The sequence below is a fragment of the Centroberyx gerrardi genome, chromosome 4 (assembly GCF_048128805.1).
Source record: "Centroberyx gerrardi isolate f3 chromosome 4, fCenGer3.hap1.cur.20231027, whole genome shotgun sequence".
NCBI classification, from domain to species: Eukaryota; Metazoa; Chordata; class Actinopteri; order Beryciformes; family Berycidae; genus Centroberyx; species Centroberyx gerrardi.
This window is the reverse complement of record NC_136000.1, coordinates 13,444,814-13,456,371: the sequence shown is the minus strand read 5'-3', so window position 1 is coordinate 13,456,371 and position 11,558 is coordinate 13,444,814. Positions and strand designations below refer to the sequence as shown.

Here is an 11,558-nt window from a genome sequence, read left to right as displayed (position 1 = left end):
TCTGCTGCAAACAAATGTGTTATGTCAAGTGAAAAGATGCCTTCATGTTTGTAAGTCGCATAAGTAATCATGTAATCACGCAGACAAAACTGCACCAGCCAAATGTCCATTCAGTAGTTTTGGTGTCAACACCCATCCCGTCCCTTTAAGTTCTGTGGGAGGTTTTACTATCAACTGCTAACGTTGTGTCCAGTGCGCGCCAGTGTGTCTGCTCTACTGACAGCTAGCCTTCTAGCTCAACGTTAGACAACTTTTGTAGTTGGAGGTTTGATAAACCTTACGTTACCAGCGTCCAGAGCTAACGTTACATACTTTTGTGCAACGCGGGATCGAAATCGGGAAACCAGGTAAGCTTGCATACAAATCTGAATGTCCAATCTTCTAGCTTGCAAGTTAACATAACATTAGCTAGCTGTGTTATTGAATTGAAGATGATGCATTTATGGAGCTAGCTTTACCCTTCTTGTCAACGACCTCAAGCTAGCATTGTGTTGCAACCATAGACTGTAAAAACTCTTTGTATCAATGCTGACTGTCTAACCTGGTCGACCAACAGAATCAGTGTTATTATCAACGCTAATTTTTAGCGTTACATAATTTAGTGTTTAGCTAGCCTTAATGTTGGCGACCATTGTCATCACTACAATCATGACCTACTTTGCCTAAGCAAGCTAACTTCATCGTCCGTACATTCACAGCCACATGGTGTTACGCTTCACGAAAGTGTTGTCTTGAAACCTATTTTGTCTCAAAGGATTGTGTAGTATAAAGCTAATTGGTTTCTACACTTGAACATTTGCCACTACAAAATGTGCTAACCACACAGGTAACGTTAACTAACAAAAGTGAATAACACTGAAGTAACACTGGTTAAGGGACAGAAAAGATAGCCACTAATTTCTTAGAGCTTTTTGATACAGACAAAATGTACTGTCTGTAACCACCTATTGCTGCTCACTGTTGGCGTGTAATATCAATATTATAATAATACTTTGATAGCGATTAATTCGTGGTGATCAATTGAATAACCTCCCTTTTGTGCCTTTGACCTATGCTAACGTTTCACGTGTGTCAGTTTCCTGGGCCTTTATATCGGGAGATGCAGGTCTGTCTGGACTGGTGTAAATGTAGAGTTTTGCCCCTGAGTGCAGGCTGAAGGTGAAACGCATCATATGCCTGTACAGAGAGAGACTTCATCAAATTGATTTTCATTTTTTTCTTTCTCTCTTTGTTTTTTTTTTTCCCCAAACATAGAGTTACTGTGAATTTTTGGACTTAATCATCTCCTTCTACTAGCTTATGGTTAGGTATATTGGTTAACAATTGCGTTGGAATAATAAAGCAGTTGCTATCACATTTGGTTCCTCAGTTATTTAGTAATTAACATCTCAGCATGCTTAGGTTTGTGTGTAAAGATGTTGTGTAGGCTTGTTATCAGGGCCAGCAATATTGTCATTTACAGAAGTCAATCCAGAAATTCACAAAGAGTGATTATAGTGGGGTTGCAATGCAGATTGTAGAATTTAGGTTGACATTGCCAATGTTGAAGCAGTGCTGGTAGTTTGTGGTGGTTTGTGTCAGTTATATCTTATTTTAGTAGTTACTGTAATGATCTTTTGTTTGTATACATCATGTGCCTAGCCAGCATTGTGATGACTTAACATTTGATCATTAGAAAACTGCCATGCAAAAATGTTCGGCCTCTTTATTTTGTTTATACAGAAACATGAGTTCGCAAATCCGGCAAAACTTTCACCAGGACTGCGAGGCTGCCATTAACCGACAGATAAACCTTGAACTGTATGCCTCCTACGTGTATCTGTCTATGGTAAGAAATGCTTTCAAACCAGCTGAGCCATATATTTTATATTTTGTGTCCTTTATCATTCTAAGACTAAAAGCAGTTTTAATGACAAATATTTCCCTTCCCTTTTTTCCCCCTTGTGTTTTTAGGCATACTATTTTGATAGGGATGATAAGTCCCTACCAAATTTTGCCAAGTTCTTTCGCATGCAGTCCAAAGAGGAGCGTGAGCATGCAGAGAAGTTGATGAGTCTGCAGAACCAGCGGGGAGGAAAGATCTTTCTGCAAGACATCAGGGTATAAAGTTACTTTCACCACTGAGTTAACAGTGTTAGTGTGTTCACATCGTTCTGCTTTTCTGGGGGTTTGAAAAAGCCAAGGGGCCAAAACTGGCTTTTTTCCTAGATTTTTTGTAGAATGATTGTGCCATTAGGAAGAGATTTTTTTATTTTATTTCAGTGTATGTAAGGGGCGTGTCTGTGTAATCTGTTCTTGGTAATGACGATGGCTCTAGGCTACAGACCGCTGTGCTTTATGATCATGTAAGGCAATATGGACTGGCTTTTCCTGCTCCACCCTTTTATTCTGCTGCACAAACTCTGGCTCCTAATATGCAACACATCAGGAAACTTCCCACTGCCCGGGCTTCTAACTGGCCAGTCAAAAGTCGATGGGAGTCACTTTATTATTTTCTACAGTCTGTGGAATGAGGATTGCTAATTGATTGATAATGGGAAATGTAGGTGGTGCAGTGTTGTTTCCATAACATGTGCCACCAATTTTGGTTTTTTTGTATTTTGTTTGGCAAAGAGAAGACTGCAATATCTTTGAGGGTGTAGGCGGGGCTGCAGTAGAAAACGCCAATGCGTGTACAAAGTCTAACTTTTCCCAACTTTACAAAGCACTTCCTCCTGCCTAATGAGAAGCAAGGCTAGTGCTTTTTCCAAAGTGGACACTTTTAGTCCAACTTGCAGCTGCTACCATTGATCTTTAGGTAACAAAGGTGTGGCACTTTGATAAAAGCAGAATAGTGTGAACACACCCTTAGCTGGGCTACTCACATTGGTTCAGTCAGTGGCTTTAGTTAGCTGTCTATATTGAATTGCTAAGGTTCTCTTTAGTTCTTATTTTTAGGGCATTCATCTTGATTTCAAAATGGTTTGTGTGTCAATTCTCTCTACTGCCTGAAATATGCCTGAACTAAAATGGGTTGAAATGAGGTGGGAACTGATGAAGAGTCTGATGTCTGTGGAACCAGCTGTATTTGTGTGTTAAGCCACCAGTCTGTCATCTGCTCTTTGATGATAAGAGTAAATGTGAAACTCGCCCATCCTTTCTGCACGGATCTCAGTCAATAATAGCAATTCCACTTACAAGTCTGTTCCTATGGGAAGCAGTAGTGAGATTCATGTTTGGAAAATCATTTTATACAGACTCTGATGTGTTTTTCTTATATCAACATTGAAGTATTAAATATTTATTTTGCTTATCACAGAAACCTGAGAGAGACGAGTGGGGGAGTGGCCTGGAGGCCTTGGAGTGCGCCTTGCAGCTAGAGAAGAGTGTAAACCAATCCCTGCTGGACCTGCACAAAATGGCCTCTGATCACAGCGATCCTCATGTAAGCAGCACACACACACAGAACATACTGTACCTGCCGCTCGGAAGATCTGGTAATACGATAAATACCTCCATTTTTCCTCCATTTTCTGCAGATGTGTGACTTCATTGAGACCCATTACCTGGATGAGCAGGTCAAATCTATCAAAGAACTTAGTGACTGGGTCACCAACCTGCGGCGCATGGGAGCGCCTCAGAACGGCATGGCCGAGTACCTCTTCGACAAACACACCATGGGCGGGGAGAGCAGTTAAACTACGCATTTCTGTGGTGCAGATGGTTGTCCTGGTCACCTTTGCATGCCTGCCTGTCCCTATGCCTGCCATATATAGCTTATAATACATGTCTTCTGCATTATAATGAAAAAAAAAAAAGAATATATATATATATATATCTATATATATATATCTATCTATCTATCTATATATATATATATATATATATATATATATATATATATATATATATATATATATATATATATATATATATATATAGATAGATATATATAAGCTAGCAACCAAAATGCATAACGTGCAAAAGCCATAGCCATAGATCACGATCAGAGATTTTTTGCAAAAATAAATACTTAACTGGTCTCACCTAGAATTATTCACAGTTTTGTGTTTATACACACTCAGATATATTTTTTCTGATCTTTCAATGTTCTTGTATCTTCAAGTATGTTGGGTAAAACCAAAAAATCTAATGTATTTGTGTTGAAATATTTGCATCTGTTTGAGCAATATGTATGTAATGATTAATTCAAAATTTATTTTGAACCGCTTGGAAGTGTAGCCACGAAAGTGTGCTCCTTTAAATGGGTCAGTTTTAGGAGTTAAAATGTGTTGTAAGCAAACTGCATATTATTTTTTACTTTTCCTTGACTGTTGACTTTAGACTGGTTCCTCTAAATGAGTCATAATGTTAAGTTATCTGAACACACTGATCTGGATGAGCAGGTCAAATCCATCATCATCATCAAAACACACATTCCTTCAACTGTTTGCTGGGTGGACAGGATCCTTTTTTCACTCTGTATAGCCTCAATTTCTATGTTTTATCAAAAGTGGTGTGTAATTGAGTTTGAGTGTACATATCTCTTCTTGTGTAATTATTTAATATGGTATTAATAAACATATTAAATTATGTCAGGTTTTACTTTTTATTAAGGTATTCAGAGCGGCCTTGAAAAATCTTTCCTGGATTGTTAAGGTTGTTAAACCTCAAATATTGGCTGTTTGGTGGAAATAAAAAAAGAAGCATAACGTGATACTTAATGTTTATTAAAGAGGAGTGTGCCTTAATGGAAACAATACTAAGAAAACAGCTGAGTTAGAATATACACAGTTTGGCTCCTTGTCGCTGTAGACCACACTATTTCTAATTTCCCCTTCAAATGTTGACGGATAAATCCCATAAGGTGCTTTTTACATAAGTAGGTTAATTGTTCTGTAAGCGCCCACCAGGAAGTAGAGATCAACTCTGTTTGCAACAGATACTTTTGATTGTGTGTAGGGCTCCATGACTTATTGACTAGAATACATTTCCAGTTGAATATATTTCATTCTCAAGTACCTGGCCATTGTGAAAGATTTTCAGCAAACAGACATGCTATGTGTGACAGATAAACAGAACGTCACACTCTCCTCTCTCAGTCCTGCTCCCTTCCTCCAGAACCCTTGTTCGCCCCGCTATCCACTAAAACTCTCAACAGGTCCCCCTCAGCCAATGAGATTCCTGAATCATTGGGCGAGTGTTGCTGATTGGCCTCTTGCTGAGACGACCCCGAAGTGGAAACTGTGTTCATGTTATTGCTCAGCCCTCCATTCGTACCCCCGTTACTCGCTCGCATGGTGGTGCTGAAATTCCCGTGATTAGTAAAGTTGCTGTGACTTGTTCCGTTGCAGAGACTGGCTGAAGTGTTGGTGCTGTTGGTGCTTGTTGCATTAATGCTGGTAGAGCTGTTACTGGGATTATTGGGATTTGCTGCTGCGGCGCGAGAGGGAGGCGTGAACGAGAAAACCCTTTCCCCTCCACTTGCCAACCCCCGGGCGCTCAGGGGTCCGGGCTGGCTGTCGGCCGACGGCAGGGTGTCCAGAGTGAGGCGAGGAGGCCGGGGGCGGCGGGACAGCAGGCCGTGCCCGGGCCTGAGTTTAGATATTGGGCAGAGCTCAGGAGCAAGGTCGGGGAAGGAGAAGGCCGGGACACCAGGCACCTCGCCGTCTTCACCCAGCCAGGGGAACGCAGAGGACGGCGGCGGGGGGACGTGGCTGGGGGTGTCCGGAGGCAGCAGCTGAGAGCCCACCATCGGAGGGGCGAGGGAGCTGCAGCTGCGGTCCCAGTCACCCTGAGGTCGCCGGGTGGGCCGGGGGCGCGGCACGGCGGGGGGCATGCAGTGGATCGGTGTTTGCGGGCAGCTGTAGAAACCAGGCCGCTCGTACAAGGGCATGGAGGAGAAGGCGTAGTCCGGATCTCGCTCGTGGTTAAGGGGATGGCGGACTTGGCTCGGGGTCGATGGGGCCTCTGGGTGCAGGTAAAGAGGGAAGCGGCTTAGTGGAGCCCCGGGGCGGCGGCGCAGGAGAGAGACCCGGGAGGAGCGAGGGAAGCTGGGGGACTGGACACCTAGAAGCCGACCCAGACCTCCCAGCAGCGGGGTGGAGTAGTTGGCTTCCTCATGTTCCTTGATCTGCTCCAGATTGGACTGAAACTCCATCTCCTCCTTGGGCACACTAGTTTAGAGAAGGGATAGTTAGCAACTGTTAACTAGCACAATTATATGCGAGTAAAAAAAGATTATCGTACCTAATATCCAGAGCTGAGCCCATGAAGGAGGGCTTGCGGTGCTCAGCACTGGCTGCAGTGTAAGGAGGCTGGGGCTCAGATTCATTCCAGTACTTGTCCCTCTCTATCAGCGGCAGACTGTCGTACATCTCATCCACAGACAATAAGGACACCTAGGAGACAATGTAGAGGACAGCAGGTAGAACAAGGCAGTCACTATTTACACTTAATGAAGCAGTGGCAAATAGTTTAGTCTGGATCCAAACCTGTAAATTGCGATCAACTAGCCAGTTGGTTTCAAAGTCATCATCATCTTCACCAAAAGGATTTATAAGTTGCTCAGCCACCTGAAACCATGAAGAGAAAATGCCAACACAATCAATCAACATCACCAAGCAGCACAAACGTGATTGAATCGTATAATCAATGTGCTTTGTCTCACCTTAAGCCAGCCAACATAGAAGAAGAACTGCAACAGGGTGAAAACAGGCAGGTAGAAGTCCAGATCATGACCAGGATAGCCTTGGGCCGGATCCAAGAACTGACGACCAATCAGACAAGCCAGGAAGAAACTATAGACAGCCACTGTCACCACCTGATTGAAAGACACCATTCAAGTCTGATAGCAGTACACAGCTAACTGAGAGAAACTTCCATTGCAAAATCTGGTGCAAGGTGGTTTTGTTGTATTTTTGCTGATTACTTGTTTGTCTGTGGGTCAAACTGCACATTTTGATCAGGTTGAGTTAATTATTTCAGTTAGATGAATGTTGGAGGACACAAAATTAGATATTTTATAATGGCAAATACATGAGAGAAGACCAGTAATATTAGCAAAGCGTCAGTATCATTAGCAATGTTATAGCTTATTTAATACCTAATCATTGGCCATTTTATCACTACAGAAAAACTACTGAGCTTATTATGTCTATTACTAAGCTATATGTTACTATCACTACAAAATATATAAACAAAACCTGAGTATAGACAAGAGGCAGGCTGATCCAGTCATAACCATACAGCTTCATACACTTTGTCCGTAAACTATTCAACTCCTAAACAGAGAAGAAAAAGCAGGACATGCAACGGTGTGATAAAAAAATGGTGCCAATGTAAAATTGCGTAAAAGAAATGATGTTCATTCCCCTTATAGCCTGGAAACAGAGGCACATGCAGACCTACAGTGAGAATGGCTGTGAGCGCCACGTCATTGTTGATGCGGCCCTCGGTCCGCGCCCGCAGAGCGAGGCTGACGAACCACATGCAGGGAACCCAGAACTTGTTATGAGGCGAGGGCAAGTCCTCCAGGTGCCTCAGCTCCTCTGATGTCATCAGACCTGAGAGGGAGAGACACAGCATGGGGAAGACAGGATCCAAAACTCTCCTTTGGAAATTGGTTGATATAAAGAGAGAAAGCACTTTTATTGTGAACTTGAGGTCAGAAGCTGGTGTAATTAACTTGTATAATTACACTAAATCTGTCATTTTAATTTAGATACCTGACTGTTTTCACATGAGACTTCTGTTGTGATATACAGTATGTACAGTAAGAGCCCCACCTCCTTATAATGACATAAACAGTCAGAAAATGGACGTCAGCCCAAAGATAATCCTGAGTTTGGGTCCCTAGGTTTGTTCCACCTATTCAAGACTTTCAAGTGGTGCAGTCAGTGAGAGTATGGGCCAGTAGTTTTGGACTGTCTGCACACTTTTGGGAGCCTCTGTGATAAGACTGGCGGGACTAAGAGCAGTGAGTCCTGCTGTGGTGCCACACCCACCGTACCTGCCTGCACCAGATGCTCCATGGTGGGAAACCTCTTATAGACTGCTGTGCTGACAGAGCGGTAGATGAGCACACCAGAGAGGTTGGCGTATCGCATGAGGGTTCGGCGGGTCAACCTGGCAGCCTCGTCGACACCTCGGACATGCCCGCCCACCAGCGCTGCCAAGCGGTCCGGCCAGGGTACGCTCTCAAACTGACCCCACCAGCGGGACACCACCAAGGTCACATAGAAACCTGGTAAAAATGTAAAATGGAAAGAATTAGATGTAAACCTCCAGGAGCAAAGTCTTGGATAAAGCCTATAAGATCAACTATTCCCCAGTTTTAGATTAGGTTTAATTATCTTTGTCAGTAACCGCCCCAAAGATCATTTGGGTCTAAAGAAACACAACACTTTACTAACTTCACTTAGAATAAGTTTGCAATTAAGGACCATTGTGCTGTAGGAGAGTAAGTGAGAGCTTACAAGGAGAGAAACGATCAGCCCCAACTCACCCAGCACAAAGGACACAGGGATGAGCTGTGCGTAACGGTCACAGTATATGGACAGCTTCTCAAACAGCCTCTTCTGGTCGTCATTTAGCACAAACCTGGTGAAGGAAACATCTCTTCAGTCACTTCCATCACAACTGAAAATAGTGAGGAGAACCAACAGCTAAAAGATGCGGTACTCTAAGACTTGCTGTGTTGTACTGAATAGAGAATTATGTCTACAGACTGATGGACATGAAAGCTAAATATTGAGATTTATATCGCCTCTACCTATAAACACTACTGAAGAAGTAGTAGAGAACAGTGAAGATGATCAGCTCCCTGTAGAGCAGCTTGTAGATGCTTCCCTTCCAGCGCAGCAGCAGGTGAGAGAAGGTGCCCAGGCCTGCATCAGCAACCCTGCGTGAGTAGGTGATTGTCATTGCTGCTGCTGCTCGCTGGCCAAGCCGGCGGACTGTGGCCTGACATGAAGAAACCCGTCCGGTGTTGTTATCAGCGCCGCTCCGATGTCACCGATCAGCCTGGATCTCATAAGGCCAACTTGGTCACATATCTAGAATTAGAAAGCAAAAACAAAACGAAGCAGAAGTCAGTTACTTCAGATACATTCACTACAAATTTTATAACTCATGGGTTTGGAAATATACACTCCCATCTGCATTCAGAGTACATTTGAGACATGGAGCATTAGGCTTTCATATCCTAAACTAGTCTAAATGCTGTTTTTTCCTTTTCTACACACTTAAATAAACATTTCCAAAAATCTAATTTCATCAAAGACGTAAAGACATGTTTGTAGAGCTACAATATGTGAATACAATATATAACAGCTTGTTTTTGACCAAAATGTCAGATGGTCATAAATTGACTAACACAAGAATATTAAGTTGCAAGTTACTCACCCCTGAATATGAACACCAATGTCAGAGTGACTGCTCATCGTACTCACTGTGGCTGCTGAAATGTGTGGCGACAGCCTCCATGGGGAATGTCGGAGAGAGGGGAGTAGGAAAGAAAAAGAGAGCGAGGGACTCCTACACCTCCGGTCACTTGATGTGTTAATCTGTTCCAGCAACAAAGCTGCATTGTGAGTCCAGGTCCTGTTAATCTGAGCAAATCTGAGGGCAGCACAGCACTAAAACAAATAGGTTGGTCAGGACATGAGATCTATACAGATGTGTTTAAATCATGGCTTTATCAAACCATATACATTATTTCAGCAACTTTCTCTTTCTTTCTCTCTGTTTCTTACACACACACACACACACACACACACACACACACATTCTCTCTCTCTCTCACACACACACATTCTCTCTGCCGCTCTCTCTCTCTCTTACACACACACACACACACACACACACACACATTCTCTCTCTCTCACGCACACACACATTCTCTCTCTCTCTCACACACACATTCTCTCTCTCTCTCTCACACACACATTCTCTCTCTCTCTCACACACACACATTCTCTCTGCCGCTCTCTCTCTCTCTCTCACACACACACACACACACACACACACATTCTCTCTCTCTCTCTCTCTCACACACTAACACACATACACTCATTCTCTCTCTCTCTCTCTCTCTCTCTCTATACATATATATATATTTCACTCACAGACACCTTTAAACATTTTCTCACTTCTGCATTTCATTAAACTTGCAGTGTGGAAACTGATGATTTTGTTTTTGAAGCATCATATTTGTAATGGAAAACTCTTACCAGGTGGGCATTTGTGTTTCCCCCTGGTGGAAGAAATGTGTATTGCTGAGCAGCTGGACAGAAAGTGTTAGTGATTAACCCTTCATGTCTAACCAGGAGACCAGCAGCAGGGCGAAGTTCGGACACACACACAGAGAGACCTAGACATTATTTAAACTGGGATTAAGGACAGTAAATTGTTCATATTTGTGACAAACTGGCAACAACTGGGAACCAAGTTTTTTTGGTAAGTCTAGCCTGCATATTTACAGTATGTCATTCAGTACAGAATAGAGATTGTGTGGTTAAGAATGGGAGTGAAATGTGATCTGTCACACTACAAATGTTTATAGTTTTATGCTACTTTTTTTTTTTTTTTTAACTTGGAAGTTGAGGTTATGTTCTGAGACAGACAGGCAACAATCATAAGATGCAGTGAAGAAACTTGAAATTTACTGGCTTTGCAAATCCCTTTAGTGTGACTGCCTGCAAGGAGACGTGCCTGACCTCCTCCAGCTCTGCTATGATCTGAAAGGAAAGAAATGTGTAACATAGCTTATGGGCTGAGAGGCTGCAGAGGTCACAGCCTGTCCATTCACTACCAGTATGACTGTGAATTTCCTGAGATGGGATTTGAGTGACTTGGCAACTGATTTTTCATGTATAACTTATAGCCCTTCTGCATTTCTAGCTCCTTGTCACCTGCAGGCATCAGAGACATTATATACCACTCACAGCATTTAACAGACAGACTGTTACTTCAGTGGAGACTCCAACATGCTGTAGCAGCTGGTGATCCAGCGGAAACCAGAGAGCAGAGCTGCTGATGGCTCTTCGCTCTGTGACACTTTGCACTGCCTGAGACATGGATGCTTTTGAGGGAATTCACAGCGTCCAGCTTTCCTCCTCTCCGCCATCTGCAACCTCAGCCGGCCCGGGATATGAAGTCTTGAAGGCAGGCAGGTCTGGAATTGAAGTGTATTGCTCTGCAACCTTCTTCGGCAAACCCAGTGTCCTGGGACAGCCAGCAGGCAGACACAAGTCCAGCAGGGAAACTGAGCGGGATAGGTGTGCTGTTGGGAGGTGAGTGCCAACTCCCCAGGCACTGGGATAAGAAACATGGTTTAATTTCACAACTATTTCACTCCCTAGAAGTTTGCACAATGAGAGGATGTATAAGGATGACTGTTTTGCTCAAAGGTGTCACTCTCCACCCTGTTGGTATCACCTCAACTACAGTATGTAATTCTGTCCCAAGTGACATCTAACAACACAAATCTTCTCAGATGGGGTTCCATGGGACAAAATCTTACATCTTATTAAATGGTGTCTAATCAGTCTAGTCTAATGTAGATCTATTTATGGGCT

General features: G+C 43.1%; 2 protein-coding genes across 3 annotated transcripts; one reads left to right on the top strand and one right to left on the bottom strand.

The window, feature by feature from the left end:
• The first annotated feature begins 174 nt into the window (after window positions 1–174).
• On the top strand, window positions 175–4,572 carry fth1b (ferritin, heavy polypeptide 1b). The gene is made up of 5 exons (XM_071904781.2): window positions 175–347; window positions 1,723–1,828; window positions 1,954–2,100; window positions 3,299–3,424; window positions 3,519–4,572. The coding sequence occupies exons 2-5, from the start codon at window positions 1,727–1,729 to the stop codon at window positions 3,675–3,677; spliced, it is 534 nt and encodes a 177-aa protein (XP_071760882.1). The 5' UTR covers window positions 175–347; window positions 1,723–1,726; the 3' UTR covers window positions 3,678–4,572.
• Window positions 4,573–4,688: 116 nt separating this feature from the next.
• On the bottom strand, window positions 4,689–9,566 carry best1 (bestrophin 1). 2 transcript variants are annotated; one of them, XM_071904798.2, is made up of 10 exons: window positions 9,432–9,566; window positions 8,753–9,035; window positions 8,486–8,580; window positions 7,991–8,224; window positions 7,390–7,544; window positions 7,185–7,262; window positions 6,650–6,802; window positions 6,474–6,554; window positions 6,229–6,380; window positions 4,689–6,155 (listed from the first exon to the last, which is right to left on the bottom strand). In XM_071904798.2, exons 2-10 carry the CDS (start codon window positions 8,902–8,904, stop codon window positions 5,078–5,080), a joined length of 2,178 nt encoding a protein of 725 aa, XP_071760899.2. In that variant the 5' UTR covers window positions 8,905–9,035; window positions 9,432–9,566; the 3' UTR covers window positions 4,689–5,077. The 2 variants fall into 2 exon arrangements, with proteins under 2 accessions (XP_071760899.2, XP_078139433.1); XM_078283307.1 differs by lacking the exon at window positions 7,185–7,262.
• Between the last annotated feature and the right edge of the window lie 1,992 nt (window positions 9,567–11,558).